Source organism: Perna viridis, chromosome 8 (assembly GCF_037379345.1).
Source record: "Perna viridis isolate PV_CMFRI_1.1 ecotype Kerala chromosome 8, ASM3737934v1, whole genome shotgun sequence".
In the NCBI taxonomy this organism is placed as follows: Eukaryota; Metazoa; Mollusca; class Bivalvia; order Mytilida; family Mytilidae; genus Perna; species Perna viridis.
This window is the reverse complement of record NC_142452.1, coordinates 14,528,081-14,555,999: the sequence shown is the minus strand read 5'-3', so window position 1 is coordinate 14,555,999 and position 27,919 is coordinate 14,528,081. Positions and strand designations below refer to the sequence as shown.

The 27,919-nt window shown below is 33.5% G+C and overlaps 2 protein-coding genes across 17 annotated transcripts in view; both read right to left on the bottom strand.

The window, feature by feature from the left end:
* Window positions 1–12,915, bottom strand: part of LOC148609455 (uncharacterized) — a 48,559-nt gene extending 35,644 nt beyond the window's left edge. For 10 of the 16 annotated variants that reach the window (XR_015914823.1, XR_015914824.1, XM_088542946.1 and 7 more), the window contains exons 1-2: window positions 4,569–4,700; window positions 908–1,015 (exon numbers count right to left, since the gene is read on the bottom strand). Coding sequence is in view for 14 of the 16 variants with exons in the window: in XM_088542946.1 (XP_088399072.1) it covers window positions 908–966 (59 nt within the window). In the remaining 2 variants the exon portion in view is untranslated. Of the gene's footprint in view, window positions 1–907; window positions 1,016–1,196; window positions 1,257–4,568; window positions 4,701–12,781 lie in introns of those variants that run through there. The other 6 variants (XM_088542947.1, XM_088542954.1, XM_088542957.1 and 3 more) reach the window with 2 other exon arrangements.
* An 11,064-nt stretch (window positions 12,916–23,979) lies between these two features.
* Window positions 23,980–26,238, bottom strand: LOC148609454 (uncharacterized). Its single transcript, XM_088542138.1, has one exon. It carries the CDS (start codon window positions 25,182–25,184, stop codon window positions 24,612–24,614), a length of 573 nt encoding a protein of 190 aa, XP_088398264.1. The 5' UTR covers window positions 25,185–26,238; the 3' UTR covers window positions 23,980–24,611.
* Between the last annotated feature and the right edge of the window lie 1,681 nt (window positions 26,239–27,919).

Here is a 27,919-nt window from a genome sequence, read left to right as displayed (position 1 = left end):
TGAAAACTAAAGTTCAAAAGGGCTCAATCCTGATTATTCATTCTAGTTTCACTGTATATAACATTGTCTTTATGACTGGATGGTGTGGGAAGTTGATGCATCCTAATATTTAATCAGGAGCCAGACCCTAGTATTTACTCAGGAGATGGACCCTAGTATTTACTCAGGAGATGGACCTTAATATTAACTCAGGAAATGAACCCTAGTATTTACTCAGGAGATGGACCCTAGTATTTACTCAGGAGATGGACCTTAGTATTTACTCAGGAAATGAACCCTAGTATTTACTCAGGTGATGGACCCTAGTATTTACTCAGGAGATGGACCTTAGTATTAACTCAGGAAATGAACCCTAGTATTTACTCAGGAGATGGCCCTAGTATTTACTCAGGAGATGGACCTTAGTATTTACTCAGGAAATGAACCCTAGTATTTACTCAGGAGATGGACCCTAGTATTTACTCAGGTGATGGACCCTAGTATTTACTCATGAGCTGGACCCTAGTATTTACTCAGGTGATGGACCCTAGTATTTACTCAGGAGCTGGACCCTACTATTTACTCGGGAGATGAACCCTAGTATTTACTCAGGAGATGAACCCTAGTATTTACTCAGGAGCTGGACCCTAGTATTTACTCAGATACATCTATATTCTTATATTCAGATATAGTTCATTGATGCCATGTTCCAGACATAAATATTATGTCCAAGCTAGAAATAAACAATATATTAAACAAAAAGACCTAGAATATACCAAAAAAAAAAAAAGAACTTATCCTACTGTTAGTAGAGAGTACATTCTGTTAAATAAAATTTCTTTCAATATACAAATACAAATAAGTTCAAACAGATTTTGAGTATACATGACAATTATAATCTTAAAAAAAAATTACATGCAAAACTTACTCTTCTTCTTGTTGACGTCTACGGCGACGAGCTTCACGTCTTTCTTCTAATGTACTCATACTGATATGTGTTGTGTAACTATATAATCCTCAACGAAAATACTAAATCCTGAAAAAAGGGAGAAAATGAAAGCCTAAAATGAAGTTTAAAATTAAATAGCACTTCAGTACATGTACTTTATATATGTAATATGAGATATCACTCTAGATGCTATTAAAGGTCAATATGCAAATTTTTGATATCCAACTTAATATTTTCCATTTGATAAATAGAATGATCATATACAGACCAAGAAATATCAGACTCCATGAAACAACCGTATTCCATTAACAATTCCTTCACAAAAGTCAATGAGCTAAATTATGTGACAAAGTTATAATAAAAATAATATTTGTGGTTTCATTAGCATCCAGAAATAGACAACCCCCTCATAAAATACATACTTTTTATATATTTAATAAAACAAACATAATAAATTTGTTAACCAACATAGAGCTATTAATGTTATTCTATAAACTGTTCAGGAGATTTATGATGAAGTAATAAAAATAATAATTTGGTTATAACTTCTATTATGCCAACCAAGAGGGAGATAAGATCATACTGCCAGTTATTTTACACAATAGACAGTAATGTTTTACAGTAGTGATAAACATTTCACATTTAACAGTTTTCTTCAGATTCAGAGAGTTGAGGAATTCTGTTCACAAACCAATTTTATGCTTGTATGATCAAATTCACATATTATATCTATTTCCCTTACAGATTATCAATCTTACAACTGAGCAAAGTTAAACAAGAACTTCAAATATAATCATTTTTAAGTTAAATGACCATTTGTCAGGGCAGGCAACTCATGAAGATTTATCTGACTTGCTGGGTATAGAATGCATAACTGATACCTTAAGTTTATGCAAATACTACTCTGAGTTTACAGAAGTATAAAAATACTCTTGATAACCTGAAACATAATTACATTGGTCAATACTCTTTGGCATCTCTTCCTCAGACAGCCTTGTAAATTGATACCATTGATAAATATTATTTTCTGTACATGTTAACTATAGTGCATAAGACAGTCCATGAGATTCTTTGCAAATTTTCTCCCATCAGAACCCAACAAATTAACACTCCAACATAATGAGGAGACTTCCACAATGTCAATGGAAAAAGTTTAACTTACTACATAAAAATGTAAGATTTCTTGGAGGTTTTTGGTTACAATATCTTCTGTGAAAATTTTTTAAAATACTAAATTATATTTTCGCATAAAAAATTTGCTTTTAGGTAAAAATCTCCAACAAGAGATAGTGTCAAAGTGAGAGAATTTCCAAAGGTTAACAGGTATGAAATCCTCTCCAAAAATCAAGAATTATTTTACAAATTTTAGTTTTATTATCTTGTTATATGTGTGCTCTTTACAGAACTGTTTAGCTAATGTCAACAATGTTGCACAGAGATTAATTTATATACATAATGTTGCTATGAGTCTGTATCTAGTTCTTACCCAGTGACAGAACTAATTTTATGGACAAATCTTAGTTTTAGCAGCCTCTCCGTGGGTATTTCTAGAAAAGCAGAGGACGCTTACCCTACCAGTGCACCTGGTCCATGCTCCCAGTTTTTAGTGGAGTCCGAGTTGCTCATTTGCTTTCGTTACTTTGTATGTATGATTTTAGTTACTTTATGTTCTTTGTTATGTATGTCTGTTTTCCATGTCTGGTCTTTGTCCCTGGATAACATTATTTTGATTATTGCTATAACCTTGGTTCCCTTGATTACTCTCTCCTTCCCCTCACAAATTCTTTGAAAACACTAAATCAACACTATCTTGTACTTAAAGTAAATCTTAAATCTTCAGGAAAGAAACATCACATTTTGTGACAAATATTCTTGTAATGATTTTATTTCTTAATGATGAAACAAATAACAATTTACACTGGAAGTTTGTCAATGTAACACCAATCTCTCCAACAATACATTCAAAGCAATATTATAAACAACATGTATAAAGAATATGTGAACCAAGCTTTCACAGAAATACCCCTTATACTTTTCATATGATGTGCTCATCACCCAGGATATGAAGACTGTGCTGGAAAAATAACCTACATCAATGCTGGAAGACAGACTGTGATTTTTTTTTTAATGTCTGTGAATACCCTTTCCGGTCTCCCATGGATGCTGGTACATAGTATGTACATTAAATGGTTTTAGGCATATCACCATGTAAAACACAGATAGAACATGAGTGATAAGAACAAGGTGTCGTTCATAAATCATGTTAAGCATAATCAACATGCTATTGCCTCAGTCATAACAACTTATAATTAATCAGTTAATTAGAAACAGATTCCAATGTATAAATAATCATCAAGAACCCCTCCTGGGTTACTGGGTAGTTTACTGGCACCCCATGGTCATCTCCATAGGATATCTTGGGTACTAGAGGCATACTGATAAATAGACATGTGACAGCTATGGGGTGTCTAAATTACCCCCTGCCTAGTTTTTCTAATTGTGTCATCATTATTATTTATTTTTAAGTAGAAATCAATAGTACTAATCCTTGTAAAATTCAAACTCTGCCAATGGTAGAGAGTGTTAAAAGGTGCAGTAACACCCACCAACTAAGGATGCATTTTCAATCTATTGTCGCAGAGTATAGTACAGTATTGTATTAAGTACCAGTTCACTTAAATTCAGACACTGCCCATGGTAAAGTGATTCATCCACCAAACTAACGATGGTTTTTCAGTCTATGTATGCTATACTTTTACATAAAGATATTTTTTTCTGCATTCAAATCTGCACTTTATAGAAAATCATACATGCATCTCCCACTAGAATCAACCAAATGAAGCCATATCAAGAACAATAACTCTTGTCAAATGCAAATTCCATGTACAATCTATATAATTTTTATCACAAAAGCGTAACAACCAAATGAAGATCTAAGACTGGTTATGTGATCAGTTACTGTCTCTGAACAAGAAATAAAACTGAAGATTTCAAGGAAACAATTTGCTTCCCATATTTAGAGGTGGGGAATAAACCCGGCCCAATATCTGGAATCCATCCCTACATTTGCAAAAAGAAAAAGGGTAGTGGCACCCAACTGATCAATGTTAAACCATGTTCTTACTTATCTAATAAAAGTAATAAATATGTACAAGGAGTAATAGCTAAATTATTTGAATATTCAGGATTCTTTATATTTTGTATCCAGAAGGGTGTATCAATTATACATAAATATTTATAAGTATCAAAAGCGATACTAACAAGTAATTGATAAATACAATAGTTAATTCATCTGAAAATAACTACTGATCACTACTATAGAATAATTCCTACAAAACCAAGGATACCAAATGAAGCATTTCATTACATTACGTAACTCAGCCATAAAAAATCTCTTTATCTCCTGCCAAAAATGATCCCACAAGACATTTCTTCTTTAGCAGATTGATCATACCACAATCACTACATGTATTGAGTACATACTTCCGTTACTATGAGTTGTTCATCAAATATGCTGGAATGTAAATTTAACTGGCTTGCAGCTCGAATCATACATACTGCAGGCAAAATCATCAAATCATTTTATATTGTATAAAATTGAAAACAGTAAAATCATCTTAGACATTAAATCTAAACTTACCTGACCTGCAGGAGAAATTTAAACACTTTCCAAAGTTTTTTTGTCAGAATTGAGAGCAGAAAGTTTGATGACCTTCAAAGAGAGGCTAAAGCTTGAGACAGATGTGTACTCCACACACACAAATGATGAAGAAAAGATTCTACATTAAATGCTGTTTTGATTAACCAATAGATTCCACATGCAGGGGATCACCAAGGGGTGTACCAAAGATCTCATTCAAAATCTAATCTATAAGTAGTAATTGTCTATTTTCATCAATCAAATAAATTCATTTTTTTTTTATAAAAAAATAACCAATATATTTTTTAAAAAATAAATCTGAGATTAAAAAAGTCCTTTTCAACATAAATGTTATCAACAACAGGTGAATATTTTCCAGAAATCAGTGATTTTGATTTTCCTGTATGAGGGCCCCTGACAGATAATGAAACTGGATATAGATGCCCTGATCCTTATCTTGTAGTAACATTATGTAAACTCCCCCATATACCCATAATAGGCACCTAATTCTAGTCAATGAAACTTACTAATGTTCAGAAGGATAGATTTTAATAGAAATAAATGAAAATATGTATTTTACTGAAATAAGTTGTTGATGGATTCGACAGTTGGGATACTATTATGAATGGAGTCCTCTTGGAGAGAAAAGGCAACAGATATCAAATAACAAGTCTAATTTAGAAGTGAAGGAGCACAAAAATACTTTGAGCTTTTTTTGACATTGTCTACATTAATTAAAACCTTTCTGTCAATTTAGGAAAGAATAACTCCAACAGATATGCTGATTTTGTAAGAACTACCTTAAATCACAAATGTAATTCTGAAGTAAAAAGTTGCCTCTTTAATTGAATCATAAGGATGTTATTTTGTGAAAGAAGTCAGCCGTTCCCCCATATTAAAAAAATTGCAATATTACCTGATCTCAATCTATCAAATTTTCTTACTATATGATGTGTGACATTTTCAGCACAGCATTCCGGTACAATATCACATGCCCATAGATTACTTTGGGAGGAGGTCATGAGTTATTGGCCTTAAAAATGCAAAAATGACCCGAAAAGATAAGGAGGTATGGGTCACAATGTTTTGTATACAAATAATGCATTATTCCTATTATTGGCCCATTGTAATATTTGAAATCAGCAGAATGGGTCATTGGCCCAATACTAGAAATTTAAGAGTTACCTCTGCATGCTGACATGGTAGTTCATGCTACATGTCTTTGGTACTATGACAAAGACATTATCACCCAATAAATCTAAGTACAGCACTCTAAGGACTCTATCGTGTGACACACAGAAAACATATTTTAATAGAATTATATCTTGAAAGGAGCATCATACACCAACAAAATAACTTAAATAATAAGATTTTATAATACAAAATAATACCATCCAATAAAAAAAACACCAGATCTTAATATATTTTCCTATCTAATAACTATAAATGGGATTAAATTACAAAGATGTCATAATTACCACTTACTTAGGTTTAACCTACTTTTAGCACTAAAACATCTGGAAAGGCTAAAATCATAGATCAAGTAAAGGATTGTATAAACATTGTAATAAGCTGTGATGTTGGAAGTGAAAAATGTAAAATTAAAGTATCATTCTGAAAATTATCAGGACAAACTGTTTAAATCAAAATTATACAAATTCTTACATTTCTTTAAAAATTGGTTCATGAATACTCTAAAAAAAAGAAAGTCTTTTGCAACAAGACTCTATCATCACATAGGTGGTTTTAGGGGTCCTCACCCTGCCACCTAATGTTGGAAAAGTTTGGTTAATTATATAGGAAAAAAATGGAAACAGTGTCCCCTTATGGTTTAGATCAGTCAGTCAGTTCCCCTCTATTCAGAATTTCTATATATGCCTCTGCATCAAATAATTCAGCACAATTTACTGAGGGGTTAGGTAAGCTTTAGATAGAGAAAACAACTTGTAATATTCTATCTTAATGTAAGCATAACATATGCACAGATTGTTTGCTTAATGTACAATTGGCACCAAATCATTCTATAGATCTTATGATAGCAAAATAATTATATATATATACTTCATCTGTCATTAATTAGTATCTGTGACACAATTATTCACCTCAACTTAATATTAGTGACAAAATAACTAATGATAAACATCCATGAAGAAATTTGAAATATATATTCAACAATTACCATGTATCCATTCTCGTTTTATTGAATTTTCAAGTCAAAAGATAAGACATCCTTTGTGGCTACCTGAGACAGGTACAAATTCCTTTGATCTTACAGATGTTGACATCCCAAAGAACTAATTAACAGGTGGTAGTAAGTTGTATATGTTTGGCATATTTTCTAATCTTTGATAAACTCTTCATGTTATGTATCATGCCATAAGATTCACTAAATCTACATGTATGTTAGATGTAATGCATGCATTCCAATATCAGTAGACTAAAATTTGTCTGGAGGCTTAAGGAAATCCACACAGTAAAACTTGAAGGTAAACATTTCAATCTGAAACAGTTATTTTCCCTTGTTTGAATTACCTATTCCAGAATATATTAACAATACCTCTGAAAAACAAGTAAAAAAAAAGCATCAATATGACCTTATCTTGATGTGTACTGATGAACCAACAAAGATAGACACACAGAAGGAACATGAAGTTGCATGCATTGTCATGATAGGTATACCCAAACTCATAAAGGAAACTGATATCAGACTGCAACAAAAACCTCTTACAATATCTGCTTTATCTACAGAAATCAGTGGGTCTAGTGGCAGCCTAAGTTTTTTGGATTGGAATATTCTTTATGATTCCATATTGTGAATATGTTCTCTACGATTCAATACTGTGAAAATGTTCACTATGATTCCATATTGTAAAAATGTTCACTATGATTCCATATTGTGAAAATGTTCTCTATGATTCCATATTGTGAATATGTTCTCTATGATTCAATACTGTGAAAATGTTCACTATGATTCCATATTGTGAATATGTTCTCTATGATTCCATATTGTGAATATGTTCTCTATGATTCAATACTGTGAAAATGTTCACTATGATTCCATATTGTAAAAATGTTCACTATGATTCCATATTGTGAATATGCTCTCTATGATTCCATATTGTGAATATGTTCTCTATGATTCAGTATTGTGAAAATGTTCACTGTGATTCCATATTGTGAGAATGTTCTCTAGGATTCTATATCATGAAAATGGCTACGTCCCATAAAAAAGAGGTTGATATTGTATAGCAATCAAAAACACTTACATTTACTATGTGTGCCCTATCTATATAAAGGTACACACCATTTTTTGAAATCGATCTTTCATTGGGACTCAGATAATTGTGACGAAATTCAGATGGATAAGCTCTCATTCAGTGGTGGTTTGAAGTTTTTAATATATTCCCCTATGCATGAATTTACCAAAGTCCTGAAACATTTTACCCATGAACAGAGATTCATTATTAAGTGCAAAGTACTTAATTGCAAGGAAGCTTTTCTCAATACTTGCATACAGGGCAGATGCATTAAACTACATGCCCCTAATTACAGTTTCAAAGATAATCTGTTTCCTAGTCCAACAGCATTCTAGTAAGGGAGTTAACTCAAAGTATATTCATTTTTATCAGCTGAGAGGTCTCAGTATTGTATTAATTTTCCCATAGACTTCTATAGTAAAGTGCATATTAACAACAGGCAAGAAGCATTTCATCCAGTTCTAACTTAAATCTTCCATAATATTCATAATTTTAAATTATTTAACAATACTGACAATTACATTTGTATGTTCAGATTTAACATGGCAAAATGAGAGGCATTTTGGAAAGTTAAACTTTTCAGAGATATAATTTTAACTGATAAACAAACATTCTCCAATGAAAACAATTACTGAAAATAAGATTGATTTGCAGTAACGATACAGATTAAATTATGTAAAAATCAGATGCTTCCAATGGTAGAGGTTATTCATAGTATAGAAAAACCTACAGAAAAAAAAACAATGCATTTTTTATCTACATTTGCCATATTTTTAAGTACTATTGTCCTTACTGCATTCAGGTCTGTACTTTGGAGAAAAGCATACATTCTCCCACTTAGATCAAGTACCGATAATAAATTCTGCGAAGTTCCATGGTAATTCAATTACCATGGAACTGTGCAGATTTTTTCATCCCCATTGATGAATCAAGCAATTCAATTACTGAGAGAATTATTTTCATTATTGTCAAAAATCAGAAAATCACACCTAAGTGACCCTTTTTTCATGAATATTGTCACCAATACTGAAATGTAAAAGCAGAAATTTATAAAAATTAGAAGGGAGCTTACAACAATAGAAACACACACCTCAGCTGGAAGCAATTTTAAGTTATTGTTTGAAGTGTGTATGAATGGATTGACAACAATTTACCATATATTATTTATATTAATCAACTTATGAAAAGAATTATAGTAAGGCTTAATTCAAAAACATTTGTAACCCCTTCTAATACATCAGCAGAACTTTATTCAGGCATTAAAAAAACTACTGGAAATAGCAAAACAAAAAACAAAAAAACAAAAAACAGAAATTTGACCTTTGTGGTCAAGATCATACGAAGGTTGTCATAGCATGCAACACCCCACATACAAGTGATATGTTCAAACACATTATGCCTAGGTCAAAAGACAAACTAGTAAAAAGGATGCCCCCACAGTCCATTTTAACACAGCTACCACATTATGTTTGGTTGTCAAAATTCATTTATGAGAAGATTATTGTGTCTAAGATACACATTTGATGCCCCTGCATGTATTTTCTGACATATATGAAAGTCAATTTATACTTACAAGCTTTAATTCTTTGGAACAATTTTATGATCAGACAAAATGACTAAGTCCAACTATCCACGAAAAAGTCAAATGCTGATAGATATCAAAACCATGATAATATGTTCATCTTCATTCCATATATAATCATTCTGAAAAGCATTAAATTCCTATCCTAAATAGTGTAGGACAATCTAATTAAAAACCAATTTCACATCTCCCGGTTATCGGTTACCGGGAGCAGCGAGATTAGTTTTTAAGTAGATTGAGTATAGGAGGAGTTATCTAGAATAGTCATGTACCCTATTCTCTCAAAATGGTGACAAAATGAATAAGTCCAACAATCCATAAAAATGTCAGATATGGATGTAAACCCTGATAAACCCTGGATAATTTCACAGAGAAAGTGCATAAGCTAAGGTCAATGTTCAAGGTCAAATGAATATAATCAAAGAAGGTAATAAATATATGGACTCCTATTGAAACATACATTCTATATGTATGCTTTAAGTCAAGTAGGTCAAAAGTGGAAAAAGTATGACAATATATGACCCTAAACTTTTGAATGAAAAGTGAAGAACAAGAACGAGAGAAAGAGGACAAATAAAAGTATGTCTCCATTCTTTGAAAATGAGACAGACACTTAAGTAACTCCCATATGTGCTTCATGTCCATACCGACACAATCGGTATAGTTTCACTTTTTACCCTTTGACAATAAGGATGTTCTAGTCACCTGATCACAATTCTGTTTCCTTATTGGCCAAATACTGATAACTTAGAGGCATTTGAAAACACTGTATCAAAAATTTGAAATTGCATGCCATGTGCTATTTTCTAGAAAGGAATGTAGAAACTAATTTTACTGCATTGGCTATCTTTCTTTTTAAAGATAGTACTTGCTTTTTCTCTTTTGGTCTATGCATATCCACCTACAAATGCCATTTATAGCATTCCTGAAAATCAATTAAATTAGGAGCAATTTATCAAATCAAAATATTTAGTTACGCAACAACCAAACCATCAATCACACCAGTGCATTCTGTAAAAACTACAAAATGTCAAGCCAAGAGAACAGAGAATTTATAACATGATGGTTAATACAATAGAAAGTACCTATATAGTGAAATGATATTAATAGTATAATCTACCACAGACATAAAACATAACACCTATTGATACATATGATTATAAATATGTGAAATGTTTGGCCAAGTTATTTTTAGGTGATATGGGTGAATTATAGTGTTATTTTCAGATTATAATTAAAAGTTCAGACAGTGACATGTCTTGTTATTATTATATCATTTTGCTGTTAGATAATTTGGCAAACACAGAGTCTAAGTGAACTTGGTATATACAAGTGGCAGAGGCGGGTAAAGAATAGACCAATCTCGCCCCAATACAAGTATCAAATAAGGATAACAACGAGATTACCGAACACTAATCCATCCATAATTAAGTCAAGTCCAAATCTAGCAAAATAAATATTACACCTCGAAGCAGCTGGTACATCAATGGTCCTGACTTGGTACAGGCATTTCAAAACAAAATGGTGGGTTAAATCTAGGTTCACAGTGCACTAAAGACTTGGAAATAAAATTTATTAAAATCATGCAGAAAAATGAAAAAAACTAGATGAAAGATTAATCAAGAGAACAAAGATTCTAGCAGAAATCAAAAGAATGTAAAACTGGGACAGACCAGACATGGAAAACAGACAAACACAACAAAGAACATAAAGTAACTTAAATAATACACACAAAGTAACAAAAGTAAATGAGCAACTCGGACTCCACTGAAAACTGGGAGCATGGACCAGGTGCACTGGTAGGGTAAGTGTCCTCTGCTTTTCTAGAAACCCCTGTCGTGTTGCTCATAGAAAGTTAAGTCCTGAGTCGACGAAAGAAGAAAGGAATGCTATGACACAATGAACAAATCAGTTTTCACGGCACAACTGTTCCCCTTTTTTACTGCTATCTGACTACACCTGATACATTAGCTGCTAGTAACATATCAACACAGAGTTAGACTTAATTCCCCCACCTCACACCATCAAAAATATTAAAAAATCTTTTCCAAGTTGTTCTCAACTTGAGCAAACTATCAAAGGCATTGACAGTTAAAATTCACAGCCTTAAACTAAAACCATGTATTTGCTGACCCTCCCCCTTTTATCACCTTGCTACTTCCAGGTTATAGCAAAAAAAACCTTTTCAGATTTTTGGGTTCACAACTGATACTTCTTTCTGAAGGCATTAAACAACACATTTCTTTAAGCCATTTACAATTAAAACACATTCTGCATTATCAATATCAGATAACAAATGATATTCAAATAATATAAAATATAAAACAAATACTTCTAAAATATTCTGACAAAAAATATCCTAATTTACAGTGAATAAAACATACAGAAAAAAATTGTAAAAAGGCATTTTTAGTATAAGAAAGAATGAGATTAATTTGAAATGCATTAATAATAATTACCTTAGATGTAACTTAATACTGAAGCCCTCTCCTAGCTGTACAAATGACAATTACATTAAAAAGTGATTTTTACAAAAAGACAATTACACCTATGTAACACCTGACTGTGTAGGTATTTAAAACCTTTAGGCCAAGGTACTACAACGAAATGTTAAACATCTTTGTTATAGAGATCTGAAATTTGAAAAGGTTAGCAAAGAGCTTACACAAATCTGGAGAATTTACGATTTTTGTAAAAACACTAAACATTAAATAGCCAGTTGAGTATAGTATATGGTTGACAGAAGAACAGCTTAGAATAGGCCTACTTATAAACATGATCAGATTACTAGAAGGGGACCAGTCATAAGCCCCCTTTAAATTTGGGAGAGAAAAACATTTTGCATGAAATCTTGACTCTACCCCTGCAATTTTCTTGGCTTGTTACTCTCAGTCTTTATTTCTATTTATGCTCCCAAACCACCATCCTGGATAAGCCCTGATAACCCTTCATACCATACCAGACCACAATCAAATCTTCTTTCTAAAGTTTTCTCAACAAACATTTCTTCATGTTAGTAAAACAGCTGATTTTCATCTCTAATAGTACACAAAATTAATCAGAGATTTTATACAACACTCATCAGATTTACAAGTTATGTAATAGAAACATTCAAAAACAATCTTTACACATTATGCAACAATGTAAAAACATGTTATTAGAATTCCTATCACCATTAGACATTACATGTACATGTATATGTATTAAATGTATCACTATACCTTATCTTATGACAGCTTCTTTTCCAAGTCAAAAATGACCAATTAAACATAGAAAATAGAAGAAATTAAACAAACAATATTTTCTTGCTTCATTTACATTGAATTGACCCAGAAAATTATGAATTATCTTACTACCATTATAGTTCTGCCTACCTTAATAGTTTAATTGGTTAACAGGTGAAATTCACTGGTGCATGGAACAGTAAAACTATATACATGTCTGATAATCTCTCTGATAACAATTATCTTTACATTTCTTCTCAGGTCAAACATGGAGAAGTCTGTCAATACAGAGAGTGTAGAGATTTAATGCATCTTATTATCAATCTACACTTAAGCTTAAACAGTTTGTATCAAAAGATATCAAAGTCTTTTTAACCTATAGGTAAAAGTTTCAAATCTAACAGATAGTAAAAAGCTTCCTGGAGTACAGCATGATACAACTGCCATGGTGGCCGAGTATTTGCAAAGCTCTTGGCTGGTATGTTTTAACCACTGATGCCAAGTTGCTCACAATTCCAGGCGGGTTCAAAATAAAGAGAATTGTTGCTAATCAACAGTTTATTACGATTATATAGCAATAACTTCCTGTTAAGGCAAGTTACACTATCATCAACACATACAATCTACGACCTCGGACCACCGTCCGGCACCTCAGACCATTGTCCGGAACACGTTAACTTCCTGTTAAGGCAAGTTATACTAACATCAATAATTCACAATAACCTCGGACCATTGTCCAGAACCTCGGAACATATTGTCCGTAATACAGACACTTCCTGTTAAGGCAAGTATACGTCAAAATGTCAAACAAACATCAACAACAATGAGTTAACTTCCAGTTACGGCAAGTTACAACTCTAAAAAATAATATTCCTCTTGCATCACCTGTCTCGAAAAATACATCCCTTAACTTCTGGATATAAGACTAACGGTACAATGACTAAATCAAAATATGCTTATCTAGACATGCAACTAATTATCATGAAAATATACACCTATAAAACACAACCACAGTGGTCAAACCCTGAACAGTTGGGGCAAGTGTGGACACAATATTAGTTTTTGACACACTTAAGCATTGATACTTAAAATTCATTATGGACACAACAACTGGTTTGGAAACTATAATGCACAAAATTTGAAACTCAAACAAAAATATTCAAAATCAGACCAGAAATAAAAAATAAACTACCTATTTTTACCCTTTTTGGCTGTTTATTCTGACATGATAATGGCCATAAACTCCAAACTACATAGGAACCTTCCTTTAATTGGCCAGTTAATTCATATCAAAATTTCAAAACAATTGATCAACCACAACTAAAGTTATTGCAAGAAACAAAGTGTCACCAGACAATGACAACAACCACTCCATAACATTGTACAGCAGCAAAAATTTTGCAGTCATATAAAAATGGAAAATCTAAAATTCATATAAAACAAAAGGGAGCTGTTATCCATAAGATAAAACAATTCACCAAAGATTTAAGAAAACAGTTCCAGCAGCTATTGATAGATGTACAATAATTAAATTTCATCAGTACAAATTAACAATTCATCAAACTTTCATTGAAATTGCTGCAGGGGATTTTGAGTAACAGAAAAACCTCTTCATTTTGTACAAAAAGCCCAATAACTTAAAAATGAAAAACCTGAAAGTTCACAACAATCAAAAGAAAGCAATTCACTACAGTTTAACAAAAAATGGTGGCAACATTTTTAAATTTTTTTGCAAAGTGTAAACAATGGAGAGACAACAGTGTATCATTAAACATCCAGTCTTAGAAGACCTAAAAAGACAGCAGTATAAAACTGAATGATGGTTAATCTGTTTATAATGGTCTCATTAAATTACCACTTCCAGATTAAATGACAACCCTTCTATGTAATACCAAAAAACAAGTGGATAATGAGACCTAATTAATTCATTGCTCAAAGACACCTGAAAACAGATTCCTTGTCATCCATTTTTGATACAGGAAAATTCCTGTTCTCTCCTGCAAACAAGGGGAATCTTTCCCAACACAAAATACAAACTACAAACATACAACACAAAAAACAATAAATACACAGATAAAAACATACAGCAAGAACCCTATAACAAACCATGGTGAACTCAAGTGTCCTGTCTTTTATCCTTGATTTTGATGGTGCAAATAGTCAAATTAATCTTTCAATTTTTTTTTCATACCATGCTTCACCAACTGCCTGATTATTATACAGACTGATACTTAAAATTATCAATTGTCCAAAATATAAAGCCTAAAGTTCTTCAAGACAAATAATACTACATTTTGTTCTAAATGTTCTGATCAAAAGTCTTAGATAGGATTACAGCAAGAAATTACAAAACTGATGGGTATATACAATTTGGATTTCCTCAGTTCAATAATAAAAGGTCAATCTATATCTGATAACAAAATAATTAAAACCTTAAATAGGCATATAACAATAAAACAAGTATATACATTTACTGGTAGTTCTTTAGATTTTTTATGGAGAGCTTAGACAGGGGGCTAGGACTGACCTGTTGACTGATATCCCTTCAAAAGATTCTATATGTACAGCTTATATAAGAGGCTATGATTACATTCAATTTACTTAAATAAAACATTATTATAATAGTAGTTTGGGTCTGTATAGATGTATCAAATTAAAGGTGACCTCTACAGTTTAATGTTATGTATCAACTAACTGTGGTTTCCCATAAACTGACCACATGTAGTCACTATAAAGATGTCAAAAGCCTACCTTATTCTCTGGAGATCATCTGTTTACTATGTATATATCTTTAACAAGAAGTTCTCTAAACATTCTAAAGTCACAAGGGCCAGCTCATTTTTCAATAAAAGCCAAGTTTGGTGATATGATCTGAATAGATTAGTTTACTTCTAACATTACACATGGATAGTTAGTAATGTGAAAGTAAACTTTCTTATCTCACCCCTATAATACAGGGCTACTATTATCAATTTCATATTACAATACCATTTGTGAAGGACGTAGAATTTCGTAAATACAGTGTGTAAGTCATTTCAAAAGTCAGGTTAGATTTAACAGATAACATTTTATGGTCACAGATTAATATCATATAGCAGGGGCGGAATTCAGGTAGGGGCGTGGCGGGCGTGCTCCCCCTAAAATTGGCACAGCATGGGTTGTTGGGTAGATTTAGGCAATTTTAGGTTGAAACTTTAATTTCTCGCTAATTTTACCACAAAAAATACCTACATTGCACTCCCTCTAGAAGAATATTTAAAAAATTTAACCTAAAAAAATTATAATTTTTTCAAAATTTTAACTGTGTGCCCCCCTATTCCAAAATCCTGGATTCGCCCCTGTATAGTGTAGGTACCTAATGAGTTGTTATAATTACCCTATTCTTTTTTTTTAATGAGAAAAACATCATTTGTTTTATTTTACAAGAAACCAAAATTTTATGTAGTAAATTCATTTGCAAAAAATGTAACTATCTTAAGTTTTATTAGTAAAAGTTTCAACTCATAATTTTAAACTCTATCATAAGTTATGAATAAATAGTAAGGGGTTCGTATAAAAAACAAATTTGTTCTAAAATGACAACAAATGCAAGTATCAATTTTTCAAAACTTAAGTGTTGAAAAAAATATTTGCTGCATGGAGTTGTCTCCCCATTAACCAAATTTTATGCATTGAAGTTACGATTCACTTCATTTTCCAATGGCTGTAATATGGATGTGATCTTAACTATAATGGAATACAAAACCAAGTCCTAATCCCTACATTTAAATTCACCATGTAAATAATTATACTGCACAATTCTTGGAAGGAGTTGTTACTAAATCGATTGGGTCCATGCCCTGCTGTGTTATATTATTGTAGTCTGAAGAGGATACTTATACAGTACTTGTCTGCTTATTCTCCCTTTCAATAGTTGAAAATGTTGAAAATTTTAACCATGGTCACTGGGACATAAAGTGCTTGCATGACTGATTTAATTAAATACCATCATTCAACCTTGTTATAAACTAAGGCATATAAAAGACGTTATATGTGAAAGTATCATTGCTTTTCTGGTACTAATTTTCATGTTTTTTGTAGATTTGGCAAACTATGAAATTTGGTTCTCTGAAAAAGAAACCCAAAGGCATGAAAAGTTTGACATTTCTCACTACAAACATGCAAGTGAAATACAAGGAAGAGATGTGGAAGAAAATCTGAATATAGAGATATAACTATTGCATTACAGATTGATTAAAACTCAGATTTCATAAAGTATAGTTTTAACTCAGTTAAAATTATTCCTATGAAAAATGTAAATCATGTTTGGTCAAATTGTTAGTGACCCTACTGCTTCACTTGCCTCAATGGGTGTTAAAGCCATGTGTCAGCATGTCAGACTACAACAAAGCAGAATGTGTTCCATTGGTCAGTTCTTGTTCTGAAAGTCAGGCACAGGATGTTAAAATACAATCAGATCATCAATCAATCAATCAATCCTGTACATGTCAATGTATGAAAAAAAGTGCAAAATGAAAGAAAATCTTTAAAATAATATTCACATAGTAACTATAAAAACATTACTGAAATTTTCAAAATTTCGTTTTTCTTTCTCAAAAAGTCGTAACTATTTGGTAATTGTTTTTGTCCTATGAACTATATATTGTCCTCATTGCAGTGACGTTTTGAAGTTGTATGGACTATCCTCAGTTCCTGAGGCTTTTCCTACAATTGTCAGCACATTCTACACATCATAATTCTCGCAAAATGCATGTCTGCAAATAAAACTGGTACTATGTAAATTATGGGATATTTCATATATACTTGCTGTTTGTAATCTTTGCTCAAAGTCTTAAGTTATTTTCATCAGCTTCAGTATTCTTTTGGGGTGCACCAGGATAGGGGACAGAAATACCACAATACTCGCTAGTCTCAATATCGCGCAACAAAAGGGTGAGAGAGTAATCAAGGGAACCAAGGTTATAGTGGTAACCAAAAGAATGTAATCCAGGGACAAAGACCCGACATGGAAAACAGACATACACAACAAAGAACATACAGTAACTAAAATCATACATACAAAGTAACAAAAGTAAATGAGCAACTCGGACTCCACTAAAAACTGGGAGCATGGACCAGGTGTAAGCGTCCTCTGCTTTTCTAGAAACACCCTCCGAGTTGCTCATAAAAAGTCAAGTCCGGGGTAGACAAACGAGGAAAGGAAAACTATGACCCATTGAATAAATCAGTTTTCATGGTGCAAATGGATACACCATAACGGTCCATGAGTTCATGATGACGACCATCGAACTTCTGTGGTGATGACTTCAATCTTGTAGCAACATAACCCAGTTCCAGGATTTTGGATGCAATGGGTGAAATATAGGAATATGAAATAATTGGCATGGATTTGTCTTTGAAATAGGGGGGAATTTTGTTGGTAACGTTTTTGTGATGGAGGATGTTAGCCAAATTAATTGTATCTATACCTTTGTTGACAAACGGTAGTAGAAGAAATGATCGTTTTTCTTCATCATGACTATTCACACAAACTGGTTTAAAGAGTGTGGAAACCAATATCCAAAATGATGGCAACAAGTCTGTATAATGATGAGGTTGGGTCAGAAACAGGATTGTCAAGATCTGTTTTGTAAAAGGAGTGTAGTAGTGTGAGAGGTATAGAATAAAGTTTGGTTCTAATGTGATGAAGTCCAAGAGGTTTTTGTATGAAAGGAAGGAGACCATCTATGGAGACATCATGTAACTTAGGTGACGTATAGTGGCGATGGCCATGACTCTTTTCCCGCCTTGGAGTTTTGTCAAATAAATCCATCACATTTATGCTATTGTTATATTGAAAGGTTTCCTATACTTTTGATGTTGTCATTGCATCCGTGAGGTATTGCAGTACCTAGTCTGCGTATCCAGTACTCCTCTTTTTCCCTACGATAGTTTTTACTTAGAACGGGACTGTTCGTAGGATGGTAAGTTTTTTTTCTAAAATACGAACTTTCATGGAGAGGATTGAATGATCTTGTTGATTAAAGTGTTGATAAACTATCGAGAATTTGGTGGTGTTAATTCCCAAACGATGACCGATGAGCAAAGGAGAAAAAAACTATCGGTAGCTGAGGGAGTGAATAGGTCTTTTAAATGTTGTTTGTCTTCGTACGATAAAATAAAGTATTATATGTGAAAAAGAGAATATCATTCCATGTAGAAGTAATTTATCCAACTAAATCCTCGTCACGCCGTGCACAGTCTAAATTACATTTATAAGGGACTCGCCAACGATTTTCGCTGAAAAGGCAATGTTGACCTAGTTAGTATTTGGAATCGTCGACGTTTATTTCCATAATTTCGGTGTAAATTTTTACCTTACTGGTTGCTTTCTTTAGAAAATCAATTAAAACAAAGAACCCAACTCATTTCATCAATACCAGATATTCGACTGTTTTGAATGTAGATTAAGTATTGAGAACATCGGCAGGATGTTGTGAATGTGACTAGCGGTCGTTTTGGCACTTTTTGCTAGTTTTTCAGCAAAAGAATGCTTTGAAAAAATGATTGGAACCCCCCTTTTCTTTGACATACTTAATAATTCATAGTTATATTGAAGTGTAAACCATTAGAGCTCCCTAGAAAACATGTCAAAATAAATAAAAGAACTTACATACATTAAAAAGTACGTCTTAATTAATTTGTATGGATTTTGTTTCACTCATTTACCACCAATTATTACACCCCGCATAGTAACCGCAAAGAAACCCTCACACCAATGGACAGACTGCAGCTGACCGCAAAACAACTTTATACAGATGCACAGCGTAATGTAGCATGCCTCTATATACTCCAGCAACATAAAGTAAACTAAAAGTTATAACGAAACAAGACATACAGAGAAAAGAAAATCCTGACTTGGGATAGGCACAATAAATGCGGCGGAGTTAAAGTAACTTATCATAACCATCCCCTCTTATGTACTGGTCACTGTGGAAAAAATATTACACTATTATATAACACAAATGCACAAACAAAGGACTATTACATGTAGCAGTTCTGACATGCTAGCTTCAGACCAGTTTAAACTACAAAAGGTTATGACCTTTGTCAGCTCTTATTTCCCTTTCTTATATATATCCCAAAATTTACTTTCAGAGTACATCTAATAACAGAAGAAAATCAAAATCAGGGGTGCGACTACCTCTGTCAACTATTTATTTGCATATAGGATCCGACGTATATTCTTTTTCTTTTGTTAGAAATGATCTACATCATCTGTCAAACATGTAGGATTTTTCAATTGACAACATTGGTGGTGGACATATGTTTTAACAGACAGTCGGTGTACAAAAAAGGGAATTAATTTTGTACCTCTGTTTTCCGGTCTTCTTCACTCCTATGAGGCGGACTTCATAGCAGATAAGTAATCGGTTAATTTCATAAAAAAATCTCAAGATGAGATTTTCTTCAAACTTTTGTTCAGCTGAAATTTTGACCTATTAGATAATTGAAGATTTGAGGAGTTTTTTCATGAAAACCCGACCTAATTAAAAAGAGGTAATGACACTTATCAAGTTTTTTACATGTAAATAGTTGACGTTCTGTAAAATCCAAGTAATATTTAGAGTATATTAAGTAAAATTTTATTGGTTAAGAAGGGATGGAGTGAGCACAGCGAACGAACCCCCTTCTTAACCATTAAAAATTCACTTAATATACTTTAATTAGCTTAGAATGTACACAATGTAACCTTATTTTAATTGGCCGGCATTTGGGAGGCCAATTGTGACTTCATAACACGAACATTTTTAACCATTCTGGACGCGTTACTTACTGCACGAAGGGGTTTTCTGATGAAGCTGTCATTATTAAGGGTAATCACCGAACTAATGCTGTGCATATATATCGAAGAGAACAATTCGAGATTTTTAATGACATAATCAACACTTTGAGTGCACTGACACCTAAAACAAGAACCGTCAAAGCGAGATTTAATCCGGCTCCATCGGAAAAACACACAGATAACGTTAAAAGTGTATTGTGTCCGAAAAACCGGCTTAACATGATTCTACTGAGTTTTGAGAATCGAAATTCCAGAAACTGTAAATAGAATTGTAATCGTGAAAGGCCAGAGAAAGATGGATTTTTAGAAATATTATAAAGTTTTGATCATTTTTATTTTCTTCGTTTTATGACCTATATAGAGCCACTTCTCTACTCTGATTGGTAAGGTTATATTATAAGATTCAGTTATTTTTGCATCGTATTTATTCTACCCAATAAAACTTGCGATAAAGGATGCTACGGACACCAAGAGAAAATCTACTGCGTATGAAGTTATATATCACAGTTCACACGGTGTGTCAGAGCCTGTGGAACCTTTTATTACGAAATTTTTTTGTACCGTGCTCAACTTACGAATAAGTACTTGGAACAAGTTCGTGTTTGCCACGCGTCCCAAATTATCACTTCGAAATCAACACATGTTGTGGTATAGTAATGGACTAATAGATGGATTTTTTTCTAGGATGGAGGGGAGAGTACAGATGCTTTATGATAAAATATATCTTATGCTTTTTTATTATATGCTTTATATTTTTCACATAACTATAGTCCATTCTGAATACTGGTCTCTATTTTCTTTTTAGAACACCATATATCCACCCCCCCCCCCACTTAAATCAGCCACAATCAATTGTCAGTTATGTCCTCCATACTGCTGAGTGAATATGTAAGGTTGCCAGATGAATTGTCATGACCCATTTCCTTAGTAATTTTAGTGTCTTTTGCACACAAATGCAATGTTTTAAGGAAATTTGGCTGCTGATACGAAGACAAGTGTGTCAAGAAAAATCTGACAAAGTACTTCTTAACCTATGAACTGTCAAGAACGGGGCTTTGAATTCATTGACATCCTTAGACGGCAAATGACTTTATCCAATTAGAGATTGTCTCAACTTCTTCTCTTTTCTGTTTAGCCCATTTAGTTTCATGTTCCTCATCTGAATCCTGAAGTTTTGTTTCCAGTTTAAATGCCTGAGCTCACGATATTTAAGACCCTTTGAAAGAATATACGTGCAATTGAGTATTTTCAACAATAATTCTACCATCAGTGACGACATGTTGACTTGTCTAACAGGACTATAATTGAATGGCGACGAGGAATATGCAGTCTGGAGGTTTCAACTAAAGTTATCGTGTTGAAGATCACTTTATTATGATTAACAATCCTAGTTGTAATCGTTTGATGTGGGTGTAGTATATAAGTTGAACTGAGTAAGCATTGAAATATGGAGGAACTTGGGGTGTATCAGTTTTATTTTGCAAGATGTTGCCAAGGGCCTCTGTAAACAAAACTGACTTTCAAGAACTGACGTCGCTCTTGTTAAGCCGTTAATATTGTTATCGACTTCTTGCTCCCGCAATGTCAGTTCTTCATATTGGCATATGATTTGCATAATCATATATTTATACTCCACGTAATGCTGCAGATCTGTGCCACGTCATTGTTCTAGCTTCATACGAGATAAAAACGTACCTCTTAAATAGTTCTACGTGTGTTTCTTGCTTGTATGAGAACGGGAAATGATTGGTTATCATTGAACATTACCCAGTTTCCGAATCAGAGACAGGGGCTCGTTACAAGGTTATATATGTCATATACATTAGCACGGCCCGATATATATGAATTCAATATTCATTGCCAATTATTTAATCTGGTTCCTAATCTGATTCCTTGGTCAATATCATAAGCGACCCGAATATCGCTACAACGTATCTCTTTTTAAACAACATCATACGCATGTGTGTGTGTTTTTTTTGTTTTTTGTTTTTGTTTTTGTTTTGTTTTGTTTTGTTTTGTTTTTTTTTGCTTATATGAGAACGGGAAGTTTACATTAAAATATGAAAGAGTAATCAGGGGAACCAAGATTCTAGGGAAAGAATTACATTCAAAAGAATGTAATTCAGGGACAAAGACCAAACATGAAAAACAGACAAACACAACAAAGAACATAAAGCAACTACAATAATACATAAAAAGTAACAAAAGTAAAAGAGCAACTCGGACTCCACTAAAAACTAGGAGCATGGACCAGGTACACCGGTAGGTTAAGCGTCCTCTGCTTTTTTCTAAAAAACACCCTCCGAGCTGCCCATAAAAAGTCAAATGCGGGGTAGACGAAAGTTGGAAGGAAGACTATGACATGTTGAACCAATAAGTTTTCATGGTGAAGATGAATACACCGTAACGATCCACGAGTTCATGGTGACGACCATAAAACATTTGTAGTGATGACTTCAAGCTTGTAGCAACATAACTATGTTTCAGAAACCTAATTGTAAGAAGTCTAGTGCGATACAAAAAGTCTGCGTAGTTTCGGCAAGCTCTTGCATAACGTATAAGTTGTGATGTGAAAACTCCTTACGCAGGTGCTGAAGGGATGTTGCCACAAATGAAAGGAAAGTTGACAATTCTGAATGAAAAGTCATCACGTTTGCCGTGAAGTTTAGTCAATAGTTTTTCTTTATCATCGATACCTAAGTGTAGGTCAATATGTGAGGCTGACCTCCCAGTGTCTGTAGTATCCTTTACATTTGTATCTCAAGTTCTTTGCGGTAGATGCGATGTATCAAATCCCCGAAATTAGGATTGTTTAAAGATAATACGTCATCTATACAGCGGAAAGTAAGATTAAAGGATCTATCTAATATCCCATATTCTATCTGAAAACCAGTGTTATGCAAACAACAAATAATTGCTATTTTATTTTTTATGTCTGCGATTGTAAGTATGCAACTTTCCTTTCATCTGTGGCAACATCCTTTCAGCACATTAGTATGGTGTGTTCATATCACAACTCATACGTTATGCCAGAGCTTGCCGAAACTACGCAGTATTTTTGTATCGCGCTAAAACTCTCACAAATAAGCTTCTGGAACGGGATATGCTGCTACAAGATTGAAGTCATCACTATAAATGTTTTATGGTCGTCATCATGAACTCGTGGAACGTTATGGTGTATCCATCTGCACCGTGAAAACTGATTTATTCAACGGATCATAGTTTTCCTTTCCTCGTTTGTCTACCCCGGACTTGACTTTTTATGAGCAACTCGGAGGGTTTCTAGAAAAGCAGAGGACGTTTTCCCTACCGGTGCACCTGGTCCATGCTCCCAGTTTTTAGTGGAGTCCGAGTTGCTCATTTACTTTTGTTACTTTGTATGTATAATTTTAGTTACTTTATGTTCTTTGTTGTGTATGTCTGTTTTCAATGACTGGTCTTTGTCGCTGGATTACATTCTTTTGATTACCGCTATAATCTTGGTTCCCTTGATTACTCTTTGACATGCTAAGTGTAAAAAGTGTTAAAATCTCTAATACATGTACTTGTTAAATTGATTTTTGTATTTCATTTTAGTTTTCGACATAAAAAAATACCAAAACATCGAGACAGAGTTCTGATACCTCAAAGTCCAACTACATGGTAGTTATGGACACAAAAATATCGAGTCACCAAAACTGAAGTACAATTCAGATACCTAAAGGTCCAACTACATGTTAGTTATTGACACAAAAATACCAGTGACATTTGAGTATATTTAACGATTAGCGATTTTGAAGACTTCAGTCTTTGATTACTAATGTCAACGACTCTAAATTGCTTGAGTGAACAATTAACATGATTATAATGGTAGTGATCGGGCATTGATTAACTTGATCTGGTTCAAAGTACGAACATGATTGGTCACGATTGGACTTTAGAAGGTCCGGAAATTCTAATCGGTGACTGTTTTATTTTGGACCAAACTCTATTTCTACACGATCTCTTCCCGTTCAATTCGACTGCTACTCGACGAATACCCGACCGCCTATCTAATGCTAGGCTTCTAGATCCTTGCGCGAATAGTTAATACATCAGAACTGTTATAAATATTTTTCGATGCGTAGTTAGCTAAATGTTTATCATTAAATACATCATTGATAGTCATGTGATGAACTATGAAATGTTGAACAACAGAACAGATTGACTATCATTGTTGATAACCATTAGTTCATGTGAAGCACTGTTATAAGCCAAAGCAGAAGGATTTTTGATCCCATCATCGCTTGTCAGAACAATGTCATGGTCCTTCCCATCAGGAGATATCCTGTGAACATTGTTGGTTGCCCATCCTACAACGTAGACATAGCCTTGATCATCTACAGCCAAACCATTGGTGCCCACCAGTTCAGAACTAAAGTACACCTGACGCTCTTCGCCTTCTGTTGTAACCGCATAAACAGCGCTACCTCCAAATGTCGTAAAATATACATCGCCTGACTGATGTACGCAGATATCCCATGGGTCTATGGTCAGGTCAATTATTCTAACCTGAGAACCACTGCTAACATTCAATGTGATAAGTTTGTTCTTGTCACTTCTTACCCAGATTTCCCCTCTCCTACAACCGATTGACCTACACTGGTTACCAATATATGTTTTCCTTCCACAACTCATGTCGTTTTTTAAGTCAATGGTCTGTATATAGTTAGCATTAGAAGATACCAATGCTTTATTATCCTCCAGCATGGTTGCATGGTATGGTTTGTAACTAACTATAAGTGCTTTGCCCTGTGAACCGTCTTTATTGCATTTTATCAGAAGATGCCCATCATGCTGCAGGAGGAGTAGTTTGTTGTCGTGTGCAAAGCAACCCCGGAAAACTTTTATTCCTGATCCTAACTGTGAAGTAGGAAATGAACTTTTAAGTGCGAGTTTTTTTTCTGTCCAATGAAGTTTGTCCTTGCAGAACAGGCGATAACGTTAGTATGTCTACGCTAATGTCGCCGAGTGACGAAAGTAGTTTCTTGTACTCCAAAGAAGGTTTTGACGGTTTAAACTCGAAAGCTGGTTCACTTTGTTGGCTTTGTGTAATCCTAAGTTCGCGCTTGTGCACTTCTTTATCAAGGTATTTGACAGCTTGGAACAGATGAGTTTCAGAAGCACTCTCTTTTAATACGTTTAAGTCGACCAGACATTTATTAAGATATTCAACATCTGCCTTCATAGAATTTCCTTTGATTTCACCACCGCCATGCATTTTACTTAAGTCGTCCATTTTGTCTAGAAGGTCTTTTTCAAGTGAATCGAGATGTCTGTTGATTTCTGCCTTGATGTCATGAATTTGTTGTCTTATTTCAACTTTAGAACCTTCCATTGTACGTTTTTACTATCGCCCATCAACTTACTCGTTACATTAATGAGGTCTCCCATTCTTTTTTTCAAATCTTTAATGGCCACTCCTCTTCGGACATCTTTTGATGCCTTCTCTATACACATTATTGGTCTGCAGTTATGGTGTTCTTCCGTTATGCACGTGTCACAAATGGTCTCGTCATGTTGGCAGCAGAAAAGTACAACCTTCTCCGCCTGATGTTTATAACAGTGTTTCGACATATTCAATAGCTCGAAAGATACCTGTCCGACTTTCTCTATGCCAACAATCTTGTGAGGCGGTGATAATTTCTTATGGAACTTGCTGCATGCCAAACAGACTGGTTCATTACAAGTTGCACACCATGAATCTGCAATGTTTTTCTCGTCATCTCTAAGGCACCCTTCACACAATGTAACGCTAGACATTCTGAAAGGAATGAAAAGAAAATCAAAACTCGCACACTGCGTCAAAACGTCGAATAAAAATATATTATTGAAACGAAAAAGAAGATTTTAATACAAAAAGTTTCAAGTGCTACTTAAGAGACCATGATTAGAGGAGGAAACAGAATATTCATAGAACATAGATTTGACCACGAAACCAGACAAAACACTACTGATAACGCAAATAATCAAACAAATACACACACACACAAAACGAACTGCACTAGATACAAATGTAACAAACAGAGACCTAAATGAAGTGTTTATATTTTATTTAAAGCTCAAGTTCTTCAATATAAGTTGATGCCAGCGTGTGGGCTATTTAGTAGAGGTTTAAAAAGTCTTCAAATCACGAAGTTAAATGCACCGAAATATAATACGGCTATATTTGGTATCAATTTTAGAAAAAAATATTCTATTGTTAAAGTAAGATTGTCCTACAAACGTATTGTCACAATTTATATAATTTTGCGTTTTGTAAGGGCGCCCTGTTTATCTCTACAAATATAGGCTGTTAAAAGTTTATTTTGATTATGAAAATATGAAAAAAAATTGTTAATGATATAAGTGTTTTTCAAAGTAAGCATTAAGGATTACATGAAGCTGTAATTTTGAATTAAATATTGTCATGCAGCACATTTTGTGCCAATTTTAAGCCAATTTTCGTTAATTGTATGAAACTCCTGCATTTTTATCAACCACAGTGGGTTTAAATGTGTAGATTTTGCACCCAGGTACCTTTTGAATGAACTCTCAATTTTGTGTAATGATAAGAAGTATTTTTAATTAGTAAACAAACAGGTCAATATCGGTGGAACTAGCCACCCCATAAATGCGGAATTTCACGTGCTCGGTGTATAATCTACAGCATATTGTGACCACTCAATAACTAGTACGCTTAGTCAAATAAATACAAAAAATACCAGTTTTATATATTGTAAATTTCGATATGCTGTACACGTGTTTCAAGGAGTAATCTCTCATCAGCAGCATTAAATCAAATATGTAGGAAGATCATAATCAAAATATTAGTTGTATACAAGAAGTACTCATAACCAAATCTATTGAAAGAGGAAGCCAAATCCATCACCGAGATGTTCTACCATATGCAATGCAAGGAATGAAGCCTCGGTGTTTTACGTACTTTTAAATTTGGAATATTGCAAGATATCATAAATAGGGTAGATAAAATGTGATATTATTCGGGGTTAGACAAGTCTGACTACTGGGTTGGTGAATACCCTCGGGGACCTCAGGTCCACCAGCAGTGATATCGACCAAGTGGTTCTTAAATGCAAAAAAATACCAGTTTAATATATTGTAAATTTCGATATGCTGTACACGTGTTTCATGGAATAACCTCTCATCAGCAGCATTAAAATCAAATATGTAGGAAGATCATAATCAAAATATTAGTTGTATACAAGAAGTACTCATAACCAAATCTATCGAAAGAGGAAGCCAAATCCATCACCGAGATGTTCTACCATATGCAATGCAAGGAATGAAGCCTCAAAATTACACTCTTGTGTTGTTGCGTTTTACCAATGATAGTTGTGTACTATTTATTCTGGTGGTTTGTTTTGTTTCCTTTGCAAGAAAAGTTCGAAATAGTTATGTATTTGTGTTCTTATATGGATATCCGCTTATTTTTATCAAGTGAT

Coding starts and splice junctions, on each gene's coding strand:
- LOC148609454 (XM_088542138.1), bottom strand. CDS start 25,184: ATGCTGGAGGATAATAAAGCATTGGTATCTTCTAATGCTAACTATATA.